The sequence below is a fragment of the Papaver somniferum genome, chromosome 10 (assembly GCF_003573695.1).
Source record: "Papaver somniferum cultivar HN1 chromosome 10, ASM357369v1, whole genome shotgun sequence".
NCBI lineage: Eukaryota > Viridiplantae > Streptophyta > Magnoliopsida > Ranunculales > Papaveraceae > Papaver > Papaver somniferum.
The window spans coordinates 51,687,943-51,708,130 of record NC_039367.1 but is presented as its reverse complement, the minus strand read 5'-3'; the positions used below and the strand labels follow the sequence as shown (position 1 = coordinate 51,708,130).

The following is a 20,188-nucleotide window of genomic DNA, read 5'->3' as shown; positions in this document are numbered from 1 at the left end:
GTTACGGTACCCATCTCTGCCATCAACAATATTTTTTTTTAGTTTTTATCACTGAAATTAATATGTCAATACTTTCACAGACATTATATTATTGTTTGTAATAATGCTTGAAGTGTTTGTATGTATATTAATTATTTATTGGTCATGTCTTGCTATGTCGTCTAACCAATATTTATTTCTTTATTTTTCTCATGTATATTGTATGAGGAGTTTTATTTTATTTTTCTTTTGATTTCACTAATTTTATAAATTATTGATCATCTTTTGTTTTATTAATATTCAGATTATGTCGACTCTTTCAAAGGTGAACTTCAAAATCCTTGACATGTCCGGCAAGAATTATTTGTCTTGGGTTCTAGATGCAGAGGTACACCTGGGTGCTAGCTCACTTGATAAGACCATTACTAAGGACAATAAGGAGTCCCAAGAAGATCGATCCAAAGCATTGATTTTTATTCGTCATTACTTAGACGAAGCTTTGAAGTCCCGGTATCTTACGGTGAAAGACACGTACACTCTGTGGACAAAGCTGAAGGATAGGTTTGACCATCAAAAAACGGTCATCCTTCCAAGAGCTAGATATGAGTGGATGCACCTTCGCCTACAAAATTTTAAAAGCGTAAGTGAATATGACTCGGCTTCATTTCAGATTGTCTCTCGTTTAAAGCTATGTGGAGAAATAATTATTGATGTTGATCTTTTAGAGAAGATTTATTCCACCTTTCATTCTTAAAACATTTTGCTTCAACAGCAATATCGTGAAAGGCAGTTTAAGAAATACTCTAAGCTTATCTCTTGCCTTCTAGTAGCTGAGCAGAATAATGAGTCATTACTCAAGAACCATCAAAGTCACCCAGCAGGTTCAACAGTTGCTCCAGAGATGAACGCTACAGAAAGTCGTGGCAATGCCCCTGAAAGCTGTGGGAAAGGATACAAACATTGGTTAGGCCCAAAAACTCCCAACAACAAAAAGAAGGTTGGTAATAATTCCCATCATGAGAAGGGGAATAAGAATGTGTTCCCAAAACACAAAGGAAAAAGCTCGCAGAGCCACTCAAAGCACCATGAATCTGTCTGTCATCGTTGTGGTTCACCAGGGCACTGGGAAATGTTTGTCGTACTGCAAGGCACCTTGCTTATCTTTATCAGGCGTCTATTAAAGGAAAGGAAAAGAAGGCTGAAACCAATTTTTTACAATATGACATACCAATGGATATTGCCCATCTTGATATTTCTGACTTCAAGAATGATGGAAATGATATTGAAGACATGGATTCCTTCCTCAAGGATATCTGAGTTTATTTGTTTTATGATCAGTTCTTTTTAGTAGATTGAGTATTAGTTTGGTTTGAATAAGTGACAATGTTTTGTCATATAATTTTAGAGATTGTTTTCTTTTAGGAAATTGATTTTAACGTATTAGTTATTGAAATTCTCTTTAGTAATGAAATTATTTTCTTAGTATCTATTCTCTATAACTTATATTATTGTCTTTATTTTTCTAAAAGGGATATGGATATTTCTAATGGAAAGCCGAAAACAAGTGACGAAGATATATGTCTTGTTGACAGTACAACAACCCACACAATTTTTCGTAACAAAAGGTTTTTCTCCCATTTAACGTTAGCTACGTCCAATGTTACTACAATTTCAGGGACTTCTAATCTTGTTGAGGGACATGGAAAAGCATCGATAATTCTCCCTAATGGTACACAAATCCATGTCCAAGATGCCTTATTTTCAACAAGATCTAAATGCAACTTGTTGAGTTTTAAAGACATTCGTCTTAATGGATATCATATTGAGACAACAAATGACGCTAACAAAGAGTATTTATGCATTAATGCCATTTTCTCAGGTAAGAAACAAGTCCTAGAAAAGCTTTCATCTCTATCTTCTGGATTATATCACACTATCCTAATTGAATCACATCTTGTGAGTCATCCTAAGACTTCCAATCCCGGTGTTTTTAAACTTTGGCATGACCGTTTGGGTCATCCAGGATCAACTATGATGCGTCGAATTATTGAAAACTAATATGGACATCCTCTAAATAGACTAAAAGTCTTATCATTTAATGATTGTCCATATATCGCTTGTTATCAAGAAAAATTGATTATTAGGCCATCATTGATGAAAGTTGGCATCGAAACACCTAATTTTCTACAAAGAATTCAAGGTGATATATGTGGACCAATTCACCCTTCGTGTGGACCATTTCGTTATTTTATGGTTCGTATTGATGCTTCAACACGATGGTCACATGTTTGCTTACTTTCGACTCGTACTGTTGCATTTGCAAGACTTGCACAAATTATTAAGCTACGAGCTCAGTTTCCAGATTTTCCTATTAAAACTATTCGTCTTGATAATACTGGTGAATTTACCTCTAAAGTATTTAATGATTATTGCATGTCCATTGGCATTGATGTCGAACACTCCATAGCTCACGTGCACACTCAAAATGGCTTAGCGGAATCATTTATTAAGCGCTTACAATTAATTGCTCGACCATTAATCTTAAGGTCTAAATTGCCATTTTCAGCATGGGGTCATGCAATATTACATGCTGCAGCACTGGTCCGTATAAGAGCAACCAGCTATAAAAAATACTCACATGTACAACTCGTATATGGGTATCAACCAAATATATCTCATCTTCGAACTTTTGGTTGTGTTGTGTATGTTCCCATTGCTCCACCACAAAGAGCGAAAATGGGTCTTCAACGTAGACTCGGCATATATGTTGGCTATGGATCTTCATCTATCATTCGATACTTAGAACCTCAAACATGAGATATTTTTAAAGCAAGATTTGCTGATTTCCAATTTGATGAATCAAATTTACTGTCGTTAGGGGGAGATAAGCCAAAACTTGAGGAACGTCGTGAAATTTCATGGAATACACCATCATTAGCCCACTTTGATCCTCATACAAAACAGTGTGAACTTGAGGTTCAAAGAATCATACATTTGCAAAATATTGCAGACTAAATGCCTAATGCATTTACTGATACATGTATAAGGTAACAAAATCACATATACCTGCTGCAAATACTCATACGAGAGTAAGAATCCCAAAGGGACATCATGATAACCATTCCACGATATGCTTAAAGCGTGGAAGACCTCTTGGTGCAAAGGATTTAAATCCGCGCAAAAAGAGATCAGTAGTTGGCGTTCCGGAAAAAGTCATTCACTCTGAAACGTTGATTTTTCAATCAAATAATGATACACAAGTTGCACCTGAAGAGGTTCAAAGAATCATACATTTGCAAAATATTGCAGACTAAATGCCTGATGCATTTACTGATATAGGTATAAGGTAACAAAATCACATATACCTGCTGCAAATACTCCTGCGAGAGTAAGAATCCCAAAGGGACATCATGATAGCCAGTCCACGATAAGCTTAAAGCGTGGAAGACCTCTTGGTAGTTCCGCGCAAAAAGAGATCAGTAGTTGGCATTCCGGAAAAAGCCATTCACTCTGAAACATTGATTGTTCAATCAAATAATGATACACAAGTTGCACCTGAAGAGGCACACGTACCTCAAAACGATGAGATCTCTATGAATTATGTTGGTACAAGACAAAACTAGGACAGGAATACAATTATTCCTGATAGTAAATTTGCTTTTACAGTTGCTTTGGATGTCATTGAAAATATTGATGATCCTTAACCACAACCTATTGAAAAATGTCGTCGTAGAAAAGACTGGCCTAAGTGGGAGGTTTCAATCCAAGCAGAGTACAACTCATTAGTAAAATGTGGAGTCCTTGGTCCTGTTTTTGTAACTCCTGAAAATGTAAAAGTTGTCGGATACAAATGGGTATTCGTACGAAAACGTAACGAGAAAAATGAAATTGTGAGATATAAAGCTTGAATCGTTGCACAAGGTTTTTCACAAAGACCAGGTATTGATTATCAAGAAACTTATTCTCCAGTGATGGATGCCATCACATTTCGGTTTCTTATTAGTTTCGCAGCTTCAGAAAAGCTTGAAATGCGTCTTATGGATGTAGTTACGGCTTATCTTTATGGGTCACTTGATAGTGACATTTATATGAAACTTCCCGAGGGATTTCGTATGCCTGAAGCAGACAAGTCCAAAGATCGTAGTGTATACTCAATAAAACTTCAAAAAGCTCTATATGGACTAAAGCAATCTGGAAGAATGTGGTATAATCGCCTTAGTGAATATATATTGAAAGAGGAATATACTAATAATGCTATTTGTCCATGTGTTTGGGTTTGCTATTACTGCAGTATACATTGATGATCTAAATCTTGTTGGAACTCTAAAAGAACTCACTGAAACTGATGCTTACTTGCAGAAGGTATTTGAGATGAAAGATCTTGGTAAAACTAAGTATTGTCTTGGTTTACAAATTAAGCATGTCTCAAATGGGATATTTGTCTATCAATCTACTTACACATAAAAAATCTTAAAACGATTTTATATGGACAAAGCACATCCACTGAGTTCCCCTATGGTTGTGAGATCACTTGACGTGAATAAAGACCCATTTCGACCTAAAGAAGATGTTGAAGAAATTCTTGGTCCGGAAGTGCAATTGGTGCTCTTATGTATCTTGCAAATTGCACAAGGCCATATATTGCATTTTCAGTTAATCTGTTAGCTAGATACAATTCGGCTCCAACTCGAAGACACTGGAATGGAATCAAGCACGTATTGCGTTATCTTAGTGGCAGTATTAATTTAAGTTTATTTTACCCTTATGAATCTAAATCAAAATTAATTGGGTATGCAGATGCAGGTTATCTTTCAGATCCACACAAAGGACGATCACAAACTGGGTATTTGTTTACTTATGGAGATACAACTATATCTTGGCGGTTAGTGAAGCAAACAATTTCAGCTACATCTACAAATCATTCTGAACTACTAGCAATCAAGCAAGCCGTGAGAGCGTCTGGTTAAGGTCAACAATAAACCATATTCAAGAATCATGTGGACTTCCTTCAACTAAAGATTCACCAACAATATTATACAAAGACAACACTGCTTGCATTGCACAACTAAAGGAAGGATTTATCAAAGGTCATTGAATAAAGCACATCAGTCCGAAGTTCTTTTTCTCACATGATCTACAGAACGATGGTGTGATTGATATCCAACAAGTAAGTTCAAACCACAATCTAGCAGACCTCTTCACTAAGGTATTACCAACTTCTACATTCAATAAATTAGTTCACAGGATTGGAATGCGTCGACTTAAAGATTTGTAGGCCAAGATTTCGCTGAAGTATCCATCAGGGAGGCATCATTAGGACTTAAACGTGTTGTACTCTTTCCTTCGTCAAGGTTTTAATGAGGCAGCATATGTGTGTCCAGCACGGTTCTAAGTCTCACACATTTCAGGTTTTTTCTCTCTTGATTTTCCTGATATATTTTTGTGACTTAGAAACAGTGGTCATCAGGGGGAGTGTTATAAACGTTTATTTATGTCAATAATATCTAAGGTAAATCCCATTTATTACCGGGATGCCCTTGTGTCTAGCCTATATAAATAGGGGTTGTATTCTCCCTTTTTGATACACACATTAATAAGATTTCTCCTTCTCTCTCTACTTTTCTATCTTTTACACTATAAATTAATAAGCATTAATTTATCGGTTAATTAATATCTAGCTTAATTAATAAATTTTGATGGTCCCGACAGTATTATAGAGTTTCTATTGTACGTGCCAGTAGTAGCAAATGCATTGGCTACCATTCAGGAAAGTACTTCTTCAATCAAGCCAACACCAATAATTTCAGCAGAAGCAGTACTTGAGGAGGAAGTCATGGTTTCAGGCAAAGTGGAAGAGCTAAAGATTGGAGAGGGGAATTCGAGTACCAAAAGCTCTAATTTGGTCAGTATTTTAAAACCTTACCTTAATTTTCAACATTTTCCTGCTTTTAGTTTTTGGATTAGGACTGCACAGTTTTACGTGTCGTTTATAGGTGGTGTTATAAACATCTTTTTGCTGCTTCTTAGAAATATGATCATCTTATCTTGGAATGCTCAGGGCTGTAATGGCCTAAAGACGATCGAGCATCTAAAATTTTTATTAGAAAAGCATAAGCCGGATTTAGTTTTCTTGTCTGAAACTAAAATGTCATTAGAAAAAATGGAAAATACTACTAGAAAACTAAAATTCAATGATTGGATGGTTATCTCTTCTATTGGAAAATCGGGTGGACAGATTGTGGCTTGGTTTAGTAATTTGCAAGTTCAATTGGTGGAGGTCAAGTTTAATATCAACACTGTGTCTTTTAAGTACAGAGGTATCAGCTGTTATACTTCATGTATGTATGGGGCTCTAAACTCTCAGGGTAAAACTAATCAGTGGAATTATTTACATATTTTGGGGGAAAGGTTTTGTGAACCTTGGATGATTGTGGGTGATCTGAATGTTGTACTAGATCAGTCTGAAAAGGAAGGTGGTAATGCTTCGAATTCTAGTGCTGCTTCTGTCATTCAAAGGGTTATCCGGCAAGTAGGACTTACTGATTTAAAATTTATAGGGGAACCTTTCACTTGGTCGAATCAGAGGGAAGGAGTTGAAAATATAAGAGAAAGGATAGACAGAAGTCTAGTTAATGTTAATTGTTTAACTGCTTTCCTGAAGCTGTTGTTCACCACTTAACTAGAACTGCATCTGATCATATCATAACCCTTTACTTATTGTTTTTGATCCTATCAAATTCAAACAGGTTAGACCATATAAATTTTTTAGGGGTTGGATGGAACATAAAGAGTATAAGATGTTTTTTGAGAATGCCTGGAAGCATCATAAATTACAGTCCAATAATAGTTTACATCAGTTACTTCAGGATCTGACTTCTGATTTCAAGGATTGGAATAAAAATGTTTTTAAAAACATTTTTAAGAATAAAGAGAGAATCTTGAATCAGATTGAAAAGGAAAATAGAAAACCGGCTCATCTGTTCTCTAGAAAGATTATAAAAAAGTTGGAAGATGAGTTAGACACTTGGTCGAAAATAGAGAACATTTACTGGTTAGAGAATAGTAGAGAAAAGTTTTTTAAAGAACATGATAAATGCACGAAATATTTCCATTTTCTTGCTTCCAATAGAAAAAGACATAATGCCATTCATGCCCTAAGAGATGGTTCAGGTCTATAAATTGATGACAAGGATCAATTAGATTTACTTTTGAAAAATCATTTTATGGGTATCAGTACAACTGTGGATACTAATATTGATCCTATCTTTGATCAAGTTATTACTGAGGCTGAAAATGTTGACCTGATTAGAGTGCCAGATAAGGATGAAATTAGAGAAGTTCTTTTTTCCATGAATCATTGGGGTTCACCGGGACCAGATGGTTATCCATCGGGGGTTTTTCAATCTCATTGGGGTTTAGTTGAACAGGATGTAGTGAATTTAGTTACCAATTTCTTTGAAACTGGAAAGCTGCCAGATTCACTCAATGATAATTACATCTCCTTAATCCCGAAGATTGAGAATCCTATTACGCCAGTAGACTTTAGACCGATAAGTTTGATTAATGGTCTTTATAAATTTATATCAAAAATACTGGCTATGAGGTTGAAAACTGTATTAGATGAAATTATTGCTCCAAATCAGTCGGCTTTTATACCAAAAAGACAGATTGTGGATAATATAGTAATAGCACATGAAATGCTTCATACCATGAACACTAGTAAATCTAAGAAAGGTTTTTTAGCTTTAAAGTTGGATTTATCAAAATCCTTTGATAAAATGGAATGGAATTTCATTGTGAAGATTTTCAAGAATTTTGGTTTCTCAGATAAATGGTGCAGTATGATTTATGAATGCATTTCAACTGTTAAATCCACTGTTCTTTTAAATGGAATTCCTGGAATTTCTTTTCATCCTTCTAGGGGTCTCCGGCAGGGATATCCATTATCTCCTTATCTCTTTATAACATCCTTGAAAGGATTGTCTAGATTGTTCTATCAAGCGGAGCAAAATAAAACTTTCTCTGGAATGCAAATTAACAAGAATTGTCCTGTTATATCGCATCTTTTATTCACTGACGATTGTTTTATCTTTTGTAGAGCTGATATTGCAGAAGTAAGACAATTAATGAATATCTTAGATATCTTTACTAATTCTTCTGGGCAGAGCATAAATTATCACAAATCGGGAGTTTACTTTAGTAAAAAAGTTCATAATAAACACATAAAATTCTGGCTAGAATGTTAAAGGTCCAAAGAATATCTAAGGATGAAAAGTATTTGGGTACTCCATTATTTTTCAACGGGCAAATGGCATTAAATTTTGAATCTCTTCTAGAAAGGGCTTACAGATCATTGCATGGATGGAAAGCGAAGCTGTTATCTCAAGCTGGTAGGACAATGTTGATTAACTCAACTTTGTCTGCATACCCTTCTTATCAGATGCAATGTTTTGAATTTCCTGCTTCAGTTCTCGATAAATTTGACAAAATTCAAAGGGATTTCTGGTGGAATATAAACAACCCGAAAAAGGCTTATTACCCTAACGCCTGGTGTAAGGTTTGTACTCCGAAATCTTGTGGAGGATTGGGTATTCGTAATCCTCATAGAATGAATATATCTTTGCTAAGCAAGTTAGCTTGGAGGTTACTGAATAACCCAAATGATTTGTGGGTTAGATTGCTGAGAGGAAAATATTTTCAAGGCAGCATCCTTTCCACAAATCTAGTTATTATAATCCCTCTCGGATATGGACAAGTATTAGAAAGGGCTTAGAAATTATTAAGGAAAACAACATTTGGGAGGTAGGAAATGGTAGACATATTCAAATTTGTAAGGATAATTGGATACCGGATGTTGGTGTTTTAAATAATTGGCAACATCAAGATTTAGTTTGTGTGTCAGATCTTACGGATGTGGATGGGAAGTGGAATTCTAGTTTGATCGATTCAGTCTTCTCAAATGATATAACATGTAAAATTAAAGTTGTTTTCATAAATAACCAGGTTCAAGATAGATTAAGATGGCTAGGGAATAATAATGGTGAATTTTCGACAAAATCGGCTTATAGAATTCTATCTAGGGAGCATCATAGTAACAGGAATAGAATCTGGAATGATGTATGGAAGTTGAAAACAATTCCTAGGATTAATCTGTTTATTTGGAAGATGACGGTTGATGTTTTACCATTGAGAGCAAAAATGAATGCAGCTCTGAAGTACACAGATACTTGGTGTTCTCTTTGCAATAACTTCAAGGAGGAAACCTCTGCACATTTGTTTATTTCTTGTTTTTTTAGTAGAGCTATTTGGTTTGGTCTTGGTTATCAATTACTCCCTCTGTTTCTGAAAGACCGTCCTCTATTTCTTTTTCGTCAGTTTCAAAATTGTGTCCAGCTTCTGTTTATAGTCATACTTTTTCAATGAACTCTCTAATATACCCTTGAATTCTTTATAATCATAAATCCATTTTTAACGTGACCCAATCTAAAATATTAAAGAAATTAGTATAATTGAGGAAACAAATATATCATGCATTCCTTTTAAGAAAATATACATTTAACTCTAAAAAATAAATTCCTTATAAAGTTTATACTTCATAAATTCGATATCTTTTAAATTTTCCTTTTATATTTCGTATTTATAATCACAATAATTTTCGTATTAAGGACTGTCATAAGTTTTTGCAGGAATGGAAGTCTCATTCTCAAGGAATAGTTACTAAGAAAATGCCAGGAAATTATAACAACCAACATCATAATGAGAGCCAGGAATTGCTAAGAATGATGTCTTCTATGTTGATGCTTCATATGATAAACTAAATGGTTCTTATGGTGTAGGGATAATCTATTGGGTGAATAACAGAATTGCTGACATTAATTTTTTTTCAGGATTCACAACAGGGCCAGCAGCAGAAGCAATAGCTCTACTAGGAGCTATAAACTGGGTGAAGGAGCTAAACTTAGTAAATTTCAGTATCAGAGCTGATTGTAAGGACGCAGTAAATTTTTTGAACAATAGGTCATCGTCGTGTGATTGGAGATCTAAAGGAATTCTGAAGAATGTTCTATCTTTTTTGGATCATTTTGGCACTGTAAATATTAACTATGTACATAGAAACTATAACGGGGAGGCGGATAAACTAGCAAAATGGAGTCGGGAAAAAAGAAAATCTTATGTTCAGTGTGACTCAGCTAGTGTTAATCTAAAGAACAAAGTCCTTACTAGTATTGTAAATCGGGACAATGTTTTGTTGTACAGTAGTTAGTGTTTTCAATAAAATTTCAGTTTATTAAAAAAAATACTCTCAATGGCCAACGAAAATAGACTGGTCAAACAATTTGACAAGTTGGAACATGTCCCATTACAGTATAACACACACGATGCATCATAAATATTTAAAACAGGTCATTCAAAATGTAAAAGCTGTTGTACTATATAATACGGCTATTAAAAGAAAGGAAACAAAGAAGAAGAAGAAGTTACTGCTGACAAGTCTTCCAATGAGGAGCCCAAGTAAAGGTAATTGCGAAGTTCTTATGCGCTCCAGGGTACCTTACTAACCTTGACTTGCAATCTTGCCTTAACACAGGCCAACCACATCCTTACTTAATTCAAGGGTATTCAGGAGAAGGGGACAAAACGAAAGAGAGATATAGTGCACTGCCCGGCATCCATGGCTTTCATATTTAGACAACAAAGAGCATGAAGCTTCCTCCCAATTAGTCTTTTCCAAAGTCCGCGTTGTAATGTGCACTTGACTCGAGCTTCTTTGCTTCGTTCAGTTTTCGCACCGCCTGAAAACAGAATTATTTAATATGAGAAATCACTTGCACTAAATGTAATTGAAATACCATACCGAGAAAAATAAAGAGGCAGAAAGTCAAAATGGTAACTAGACAAGGCTGAAAACAATAATAACATAGGAAGCATTGGAGATAAACTGCTCCGGGTTTAAACAAGGTTCCCATAAAACCCTTGCCAAAGCCTCTCAGTTGCATAGTTTTATTTATCACACCACAGTACACATGAAGATAGGATTAGTTAAAAAAAAAGATATTAGACAAGACTTACTTTCATGAAATCTTCGTGAATGACATAATCACGTTCAGCACGGATTGCAAACATCCCAGCTTCAGTGCAGACATTCCTTAAATCAGCCCCATTAAAGCCCTGGGAAAGAGTTCAACAGTTTCAAAGGTTAATTTGGCTACTTCAATGAGATTTTATAAGAAAAAGTTATGAGAGGGATCAGACCTCAGCCAGTTTTACAACTGCTTCATAGTCAATTTCGCCGTGTTTGGCGATCCCAGCAGCATGGATCTTCAAGATTTCCATCCTAGACTGTTCATTAGGCAATGGGATCTCTATCTTTCGGTCAAGTCGCCCTGGACGAAGAAGTGCAGGGTCCAAGACATCAGGTCTGTTCGTCGCCATAATCATTTTAACCTACACATCCATTTCAAAACAACGAGAGGTTGTAATTTATCACCTGCGGTCACTTGAGAAATATAGAACTTAAACAAGTGAAACCGCCATAGCAGTATTTCAACTGCTTTCAAAGACAAAGACCATCGTCTAGGCGCATACCTTCCCTAGTTGGTCAAACCCATCAAGCTGATTAAGCAATTCCATCAATGTTCTTTGGATTTCACGATCAGCACTGGTACCCTCGCTGAATCGGCGACCTCCAATGGCATCGATTTCATCCATAAATATGATGCAAGGCTTAACAAGAAAACACCAGATATCAGATGCTCAGGACACTTTTTTGGTCTGGAACAAGGCTAATCAATAATATGTCATGATTGATACACATAGACCTTGGCCTTACCTGATGATCACGTGCGTAGTTAAACATCTCACGAATTAATCTTGCACTTTCACCTATGTATTTATCAATTATAGCACTTGAGACAACCTACAGCCAAAAGTACAGTATTAACCAAAGGAAAACCTGTGTTGCAACAGCTGTCCATATATTTCTGTAATACTAATAAAAGTTAGATATTTATCACCAGCTGTCATCACCCCCTCCAGTCAATACTTATCCCAAACTTTCTCCTCCTCCTCTTAATCTCAACACTTATCTGATTACCTCTAACTCTCTCTGTTTTATCTCCTCCAAAACCAGTAGAATACCCAAACCCTATTTATCCCAGATACTGATATACAACTATGAGCAAGAAAAGAAAAGACGCAAATCTCAACACCCCCCTTTGGAATTATGTTGAAAAACAAGGAAAAAGTGACGAAGGTGGTGGAAACAATAAAATCCAGTGCACAATATGTAACTATATATTCTTTGGTTCTTATACTCGGGTGAAAGCCCATCTTCTTCGTATAGAAGGACAAGGTGTTAAGATATGTGAGGGCATAGATCCTGATAGTTTTGAGGAATTGAAGAAGTTATCAGAAGATGCTGACATGAGAAGCCAACATACAAAAACAGGTAGTCTTATTCCATTACCAGGTGTTGAAAATTATGGAACTGTGGCAAGAAAAGGTGATAAGGCTTACGGAAATTTGTTTAATGCGAGTGCTAGAGATAAGCTGGATCATACAATTGGGAGGTTTTTCTTTGGTTACACTTTGCCACCAAGTGGTGATTCAGAGGACATTTGAGCTACAGGTCTGAAACTATAGCTACATTTCAGTGAGACCAAAAAGATAAGTGGACAGTTGAAGTTTATGCAGTGATTTTTTGACTTTTTGTACTGCCTATACAACTATGCATGTATTTTGCTAAGTTTACTAACTTATATATGTTTTGATCATGCAAACAGATGTATGTATTTTGTTATGTTTCTATCTCATATATGATATATATATATATATATTTTAAGACTACAGATTAATATTGAGTATTCCGTATCGCCGTATTACCATTTTTTTGTTGGTGTATCCTAGTAACGTATTGGTATCCTGTATCGGATGGAAAACATAAAATTTCAGACGCGTTATAGCCTTATAGGAAATCAAAAAATGCAAACCTTTAAAAAGTTGGCATCTATGTTACTGGCAATAGCTCTGGCTAATAGCGTCTTGCCTGTTCCAGGTGGCCCATAGAGAAGAACACCCTGCATATTGAGATCAAAAACATTGAGATTGGAGTAAAAAGAAAAACAACTCATGCAGAAACTAAAATATAGTGCACATTACCTTGGGGGGCTTGATACCAACCCTAAGGAAGAGTTCGGGGTTCATAAGTGGCAGCTCAATAGATTCTCTTAGTTCACGAATCTGATCCGACAATCCACCAACAGCTGAGTAGCTAATGTTACCAGGATCTTCATGAAGCATGTTATAAACAACTGGATCAACCTGAGATCAAAATAATCAGCAGATAGGATCAATAATCTACCTGCATTCCAGTTTGCATCAGTGAGAAAAGATGACCATTTTATTATTTTAACTAATACAGAACAATAACTTACTTCACGTGGAAGGGCACGCATGATTGTGAGAGTTGTCATATCAAGAACGACCCTTGTTCCTGCCGTAAGCTTTTCCTTATCTACTTTACTGCGGCAACCAACAACGTACCTAGGGCCACTGCTTGCTTTAACTATCACTGGAACATAACAACATTATCAGTTAATTACTTTGCTGTCTCACAGATGTCCCAACTGATGGGGTAACAGACATAAATCCAACAAATGTAGCTCCACATGTACAGTTACAACTAATGGGGTAACCCAGAAGCCCCATGACGATGGAAAAGAAAAAGGAACTTACAGCGTTCATTGTCAAGAGGTCGCAGAACTTCTCCTATTATTTGCCCAACACTCTGAAGGGACTTCAGATCATCTTCAGTTTTAGCATACTCCTTCTTGGAACCTCTTAAAGTCTCCCTTGCTGCGCATATATAAATTCATTATCAGTTTCAAATATGACCATAGCGAGCCAACATAAATGTTACAATGTAATATGTAGACATCAACTATTCACAAAATCAGTTCTCTATCAAAAACACACACTAAACATCTCGCATGAAATTTGACATTCGAAAGCTATTGGCAACAAGTAGCTCGTAGTTGGTTATGCACAGCACCAAAAGGTCAGTATACTACTCAGCTGATGATTAACAATCATTGTTAGACATGGACAGAAATTCTCAACAAACCCAACCCTTTGTTCCTAATCATACTTATCCTCAACCCCTCCTTTCTATTATCCCCAAAAAAATCTTCTTTTTTCCCTCAAAAAATAAGTGTTGCTTCGCCTAGCATTACCAGGTAAATCATGGGTTCAGTATTAAAAGTCTATCAACACACTGCATTCCATATACACCTACCACCACCATTCAAAATTCAGCTCATATGTTAAGATCTAAACAGGGAATCAAACAAGTAAAAGTTTTAACTAAGATCTACATAGTCAGAATTAGGGTTCTTAATTTTCAACAATTTCACAAATATAAAAACCCTAAAACAGCAACCAAAGTGGGGTTTTTTTTGTAAAAATAAACAAAACGAACCTGTTCTAACTCTTGATTCAAGCTCTTTGTGATGCAAGAGCTTCTTACGGTAATCTCTACCAGCAGCCTTACGCCGTTCATCTTCTCCTTCCATCCTCTACTTTGAGATTGTGGTAGTGGAGATCAAACCTCTAGCCTTATATTGATCGGTTTATAAATCAGGGACGGGCCTATCAAGGGGCTAACCCGGGCTATAGCCCGTCCCTATTTTTTGCCCCAAAAAAAATCATGTGGGAGTTTTTTTTTTTTTTTAACAAAGAGCCTTTTCATTAGTGGGATTTCAAGGTTACAATGAGTTTAAGATCGAAAATAAGAGAATACGAAGTAACAAGAACATACCATAAGAGTACAATACCGAGAAATCCGACAACAGAAAGAGAAGGATTACCAGAGTAAACAAATACAAGTATCAATAAGATCTGATTAAATCGGAAGAATGATGGTTTTTCTCGGAAATAAATTCCACTCATTTATTTTGTTTTTCTTCTTTAGAAAGAAATGCTCCCAGAGTAGGAGTGATTTGCTCAAATTTCTTATAACTAGTGATGAAGTTTTTGTCGTCAAAAAGACCACATATGGAGATTTCATCGCCGAAGATTCCGATGAAGATTCCGTCGCCGGAGGCAACCAAGATGAAGATTTCGTCGTTGGAGAGCATCACTATTGATCTTAAAACCCAACCCAATAACCAAGAATCGTCATTAAAGCGAAGATAAACCTCAAAAGAGTAGATAAAACCACCAAAATGGTGTAGATAAGTAGAAAACATAATAAAAACCAAGCTAATCTACTAACTAACCTAGAAAGCAAGGGAAAATGAAGAAATCTGCTCAGATCTAGTCCAAAAATATACTAGATTTGAGCAAAGAAGGGTTGTTTTTGATGGTTTTGCTGGAGAAGAAGAAGGAGTGAGAGAGAGGAGAGGGGAAAAGAAGAAGATTTTAGATTTGTACGTTGTAAAAGACATAGTCTTCCTCGATATATTTGGTGATATCAGGAGGAAAATTAGAATCATAATTGAAATTTAGTGCCTCAAGTCTAGCCTTTCTTACCCTATTGACTAACTTGCAAAGCCAGAAATTATTACTGAAAATTTTGTTCTTGATTGCAGAAATTAAATGTTGATTAAACCAGTGCATTTGGGATTCCCCACTGTTAATAGAGTTCACCACATTCGCACAGTCCATCTCAAAGATTACTTTCTCAAAACCACACTCCACCATCCAATCTACTGCCATGACTAGAGCTTTGCATTCAAAATGTTCAGCTCTCACATCTGGATCTACCTCTTCCTCCAATTGAAAGCATTTAACTCCTACTGCATTTCCTGCATGATTACGCACAATTAGTCCAATACTACCTTTCCTAGTTTCAGTCTTGTATGAAGCATCTATATTTATTTTAACATATCCTTAATTCCTCTGGAGGAATCCATTCCTTGATAAGAATACTACATTGCATGTTAACATTAAAAGAAGTAATAGCAGAATTACATTGTTGAATTAAATGTTATATTCTAATGAGAGTATTGTTCCTATTAGGCAGAATATCCTGAAAAATTAGATTGCACCTGTCCTTCCAGATATACCAGACAGTGTACATTAACTTAATCACACAAATATCATTTTTGTAGCCATTTTGAAAATCTTCACCTGTAATGAACCAAGATATTACCCAAGCCTGGAAAGAATTGAAATGTTGAGTAACAACAGTAATATCAACGTTTAAAGCATTCCAAATGGTTGTAGCATAGTCATATTCAACCAGCAAGTGGTTAATGGTTTCAGGACTATGATTACACAATTTACAATAGGGCTCTATTTCAGGGTTATAACTAGCAAGTTTGTCTCTAACAGGAACAATATTCTTTAAGCATTTCCAGACAAAGAGTTGTACACTATGAGGAACTCTATAGTGACACAGTTGTTCCCAAACATCCTTAGGAATGTTATCACCAGCAATGGAATTGTTAACAGAATTAGCACAAAGAGTATTGTAAGCACTATTAACAGTGAATTTACCCTTCCTGTCAGGTTTCCAAATCAGATAATCTTCTCCGGTAGAAGGAATAAGCATATTTAGGATAGCAGTTGAGGTATCTTGATTAAAGATAGAACTGATAAGCGGTTCATTCCAAATTCTAGTACCAGGTAAAAAAAGATCACAAACTAAAGTGTAAGATAAAAGGCTAGAAAGACCCACAATTGGGACAGGTGGACTATTGAATCCAATAATCCAATTATGAAGCCATATATTAATTTTTGTGCCAAGCTGAACTATCCACATAGAGTATTGTTGCACAATCTCAATACCAGCATAAATACTTCTCCAAAGCCAAGAAGAATCATCTTTTAACTTATCTAGATGGAGCAAACTGCCATTTTTACCATATTTAGCTCTAACAATTTGCATACAAAGGGAATTTTCATCATTACAAGCTTTCCAAGCCAACTTAGTTAACATAGAAGTATTAAATTGTTCAAGGTTTCTAAAACCCAGAACTCCCAAAGATTTAGGAATACATAGTTTATTTCATCCTATCAAACAAAGACCTCTATTACTACTATGTCCCCACCAAAAATGTGTTTGGATAGTATCCATTTGATCAATCATAGTTTTAGGAATTCTAAAACAACCCATCTGATAAGTAGGCAGGGTATTTAAAACATGTTTAACCATGACAGTTCTAGCAGAATGATTCATAGTTTTTCCTTTCCAAGTCTTAAGTCTATAACCAAAAGATTGAATCAGAGACGTAAAAGCTTTGATCTTGTTTCTCCCTATCAATAAAGTAACACCCGAATAAGTATCACTGTCCATCATTTCAGTCATTTTAATAGCAAGAATATCTCTAGAACTAGGACTAAGATTGTGACTAAAGTAAACACTTGACTTATCTAAGTTGAGCATTTGACCATAAATACTTCCAAAGTAAGCAAGAATATTCATAATACCAACAACATTGTGCATATCAGCTTGAACAAAAATGAGAATATCATCAGCAAACATTAGATGGGTAATATCTGGAGAATTCCTAGCTGCTTTAACTCCTGAAATTTGATTTTTAGTTTCAGCATTTAATAACAGCCTAGATAAAATTCCATACAGATAATGAAAAGATAAGGTGATAAGGGATCACCTTGTATGATGCCTCTAGATGGTTTAAAATCATGAGTAGGAAAACCATTTAAGAGAACAGAAATGTGTAGTAGAAATGCACTGATTTATATAGCCACAGAATTTCTCATCAAAACCAAAACTTCTTAGGATTCCTATCAAGAAAGGCCATTCTATTCTATCAAAGGCTTTAGAAAGATCAGGTTTTAGAGCCATCGTACCACTTTGTCCTTCATTGTGCTTCATAGTTTGAATCATCTCATGAGCTACAATAATGTTGTCATGTATATCTCTACCTGGAACAAAAGTTGCTTGATAGGGAGATATCAGATGTTTTAAGTGAGGTTTAATTCTATCAGCCATTATCTTAGAGATAATCTTATAAATAGTGTTACATAAGCCTATAGGTATGAAATCCACAAGTTTAGTAGCATTATCAGTTTTAGGAATCAAACTAAGAAAAGTTTTATTGAAAGCAGCTGGCATAAAACCATATTCAAAAAAAACCTTGAACAACATTAGTAACATCTTGGCCTACAATATCCCAATTTTTATTTATAAAAACCAGATTGGAATCCATCAGGTCCAGGTGATCCCCAATCATTCATATTCTTAATAGTTTGAAAGATTTCATCACTAAAAGGGATTCTATTGAGATGGGAATTATCTTGAGTAGTAATAACAGTAGGGATGATGTCAAAAGTGATATCAGTAAAACTTGGATTAGAAGTTTTACTTACCTTCTCAAAATGGCTGACAAGCATACTAGCAATATCCTCATCATCATTATACCAAACACCATTATTGTCACATAAGCACTCAATATTTTTCCTGAACATTCTCCTATTAGCGTGAAAATATTTGGTATTTTGATCCATATCAGTGGCGAAAGTGTCTCCAGATTTTTGTTTATAAAAATCAACCTTAATGTTAAACCATTCATCTAGCTTTCTAGTGAGAGTAACAATGTTATCATGTTGAGAGACATGATTTAGATCATTTTGGGCTACCTCAAGTTGAGTTTGTAAGTTATTGATATTTCTATCAATGTCTCCAAACTCAATTTTATTCCAGTAAGAAAGTCTTTTCCTTGTACTATGTTGTTTAGTAATCAATTGAAAGCCTGCAGAACCAGAAACATTAGTAGACTATGCTATAGATAATTGAGTTTTAAAAGCAAAGTGTTTCATCCACATGGCAAGAATTTGAAAAGCCTCCAGGTATTGCTTCTAAGAACTTTTGGAATTAATAAAATAGGACAGTGATCAGAGCCAGCCTGAACTAAGTGCAGAAGCTTAGCTTGGGGAAAAGAGTTACACTAGTAATTGTTACCTATTGCCATATCAATTCTAGACTTTCTACTGCCAGTTCCAAAACTGTTACTGGTCCAAGTGTAATGCTTACCACTGTAACCAATATCCATGAGACCAAAGATATTCATTTTGTCTTGAACATACCTATCTTCACTAGAATAGTTCATAGCTTCAAATAAATCATGCATGTGGAAATTCAAATCACCTATTACTAACCAAGGTTGCATGATGTTTTCAATAATTCTTAACAAAAAATCCCATTGTTCTTTTTTCTTATCAAAATACGTGGAACCATACATAAAAGTAATAAGAACATTTGGTTTACTAGGATCTATTTTAGTGACTACATGCATCATATTATTTGAGACATCTTGAACTTCACAATGGACTTCATCTTTCCGCATTAAAATTGGGCCACTAGCCAGGCCTACCCTATCAATATGAACATAGTTACAGTAACTTAAAGAATTCACTAGGGAGATCATCTTATCACTATCAACTTTTGTTTCTGAAAGAAACAAAAAATCAGGAGACTGTTTCCTAACTAGAACAAAAAGCTGGTTTCTGGTGAAGTTTTTTGCTAAACCTTGGACATTCCAAGCTAAGACTTTCATATTTGCAGAAAAATTGTAAGAGAAAAAAAATTAGAGTGCAAAGCAAAGGGTAAAGTTTTAGTTACCAAATTAGCAGTAGCCTCAGTCTTTTCATGGGAAAACTCTCTTGCAGGTGATTCACCTTCTTCAGCCAGGTCATGCTCCATCCCATCAAAGTGTTGCAATCTATCAGTTGATCCAGTAATTTGACCAATAATATTTGTGTGAATTATCATGTGCCTGTAAGACAGGGCTGAGAGTAATTCTGGTACCATCTTTTTCTTGATCTTCACTTCTTGACCTCTTAGCTCTCCTTTCTTCTTCTTGTTTTTCAGCCTTTTATTGTTCTTCTAGTTGCCTCTGACTTGCTTCACAAACCCTTTGCAGTAAAAGATCTAGGTCTTCAGTTATTTCAACTTCATAAGCTTTTGCAAGATTATGACAATAAGTAACATATTCTTCATTTGTATATTTACGAATTTTTAAATCCAAAGCAGTATTCTCACATTCCTCATCATCATGATCTATAGTAAAACTGTATTTGCATAAAAGATGTGTTTGTCTTTCCCAGTGATAACGAACCCATGTAACACCACCAGAACGACAGTTTCCTGGTTCAACTTTTATTTTAGGACCTAATTCAATTAAAGCTTCATCAATTACTTGGACAGAATGATGTTCAAGAAGAAGAATTTTCAACTGGGAAATCC

At 35.3% G+C, this 20,188-nt stretch overlaps 4 protein-coding genes across 4 annotated transcripts; 2 read left to right on the top strand and 2 right to left on the bottom strand.

Moving 5' to 3' along the window:
• The first annotated feature begins 286 nt into the window (after positions 1 to 286).
• Positions 287 to 1,296, top strand: LOC113315628. Its single transcript, XM_026563894.1, has 3 exons — positions 287 to 619; positions 752 to 976; positions 1,150 to 1,296. The coding sequence occupies exons 1-3, from the start codon at positions 287 to 289 to the stop codon at positions 1,294 to 1,296; spliced, it is 705 nt and encodes a 234-aa protein (XP_026419679.1).
• Positions 1,297 to 7,202: 5,906 nt separating this feature from the next.
• On the top strand, positions 7,203 to 10,243 carry LOC113315627. The gene is made up of 4 exons (XM_026563893.1): positions 7,203 to 8,093; positions 8,228 to 8,536; positions 8,656 to 9,298; positions 9,867 to 10,243. Exons 1-4 carry the CDS (start codon positions 7,203 to 7,205, stop codon positions 10,241 to 10,243), a joined length of 2,220 nt encoding a protein of 739 aa, XP_026419678.1.
• A 20-nt stretch (positions 10,244 to 10,263) lies between these two features.
• LOC113318343 (26S proteasome regulatory subunit S10B homolog B) lies at positions 10,264 to 14,569 on the bottom strand. The gene is made up of 10 exons (XM_026566487.1): positions 14,456 to 14,569; positions 13,714 to 13,833; positions 13,413 to 13,549; positions 13,138 to 13,299; positions 12,969 to 13,055; positions 11,810 to 11,896; positions 11,566 to 11,703; positions 11,233 to 11,424; positions 11,050 to 11,148; positions 10,264 to 10,772 (listed from the first exon to the last, which is right to left on the bottom strand). The coding sequence occupies exons 1-10, from the start codon at positions 14,547 to 14,549 to the stop codon at positions 10,698 to 10,700; spliced, it is 1,191 nt and encodes a 396-aa protein (XP_026422272.1). The 5' UTR covers positions 14,550 to 14,569; the 3' UTR covers positions 10,264 to 10,697.
• An 827-nt stretch (positions 14,570 to 15,396) lies between these two features.
• LOC113315626 lies at positions 15,397 to 19,753 on the bottom strand. The gene is made up of 7 exons (XM_026563891.1): positions 19,621 to 19,753; positions 18,905 to 19,393; positions 18,313 to 18,695; positions 17,640 to 18,106; positions 17,008 to 17,543; positions 16,108 to 16,893; positions 15,397 to 15,782 (listed from the first exon to the last, which is right to left on the bottom strand). The coding sequence occupies exons 1-7, from the start codon at positions 19,751 to 19,753 to the stop codon at positions 15,397 to 15,399; spliced, it is 3,180 nt and encodes a 1,059-aa protein (XP_026419676.1).
• Between the last annotated feature and the right edge of the window lie 435 nt (positions 19,754 to 20,188).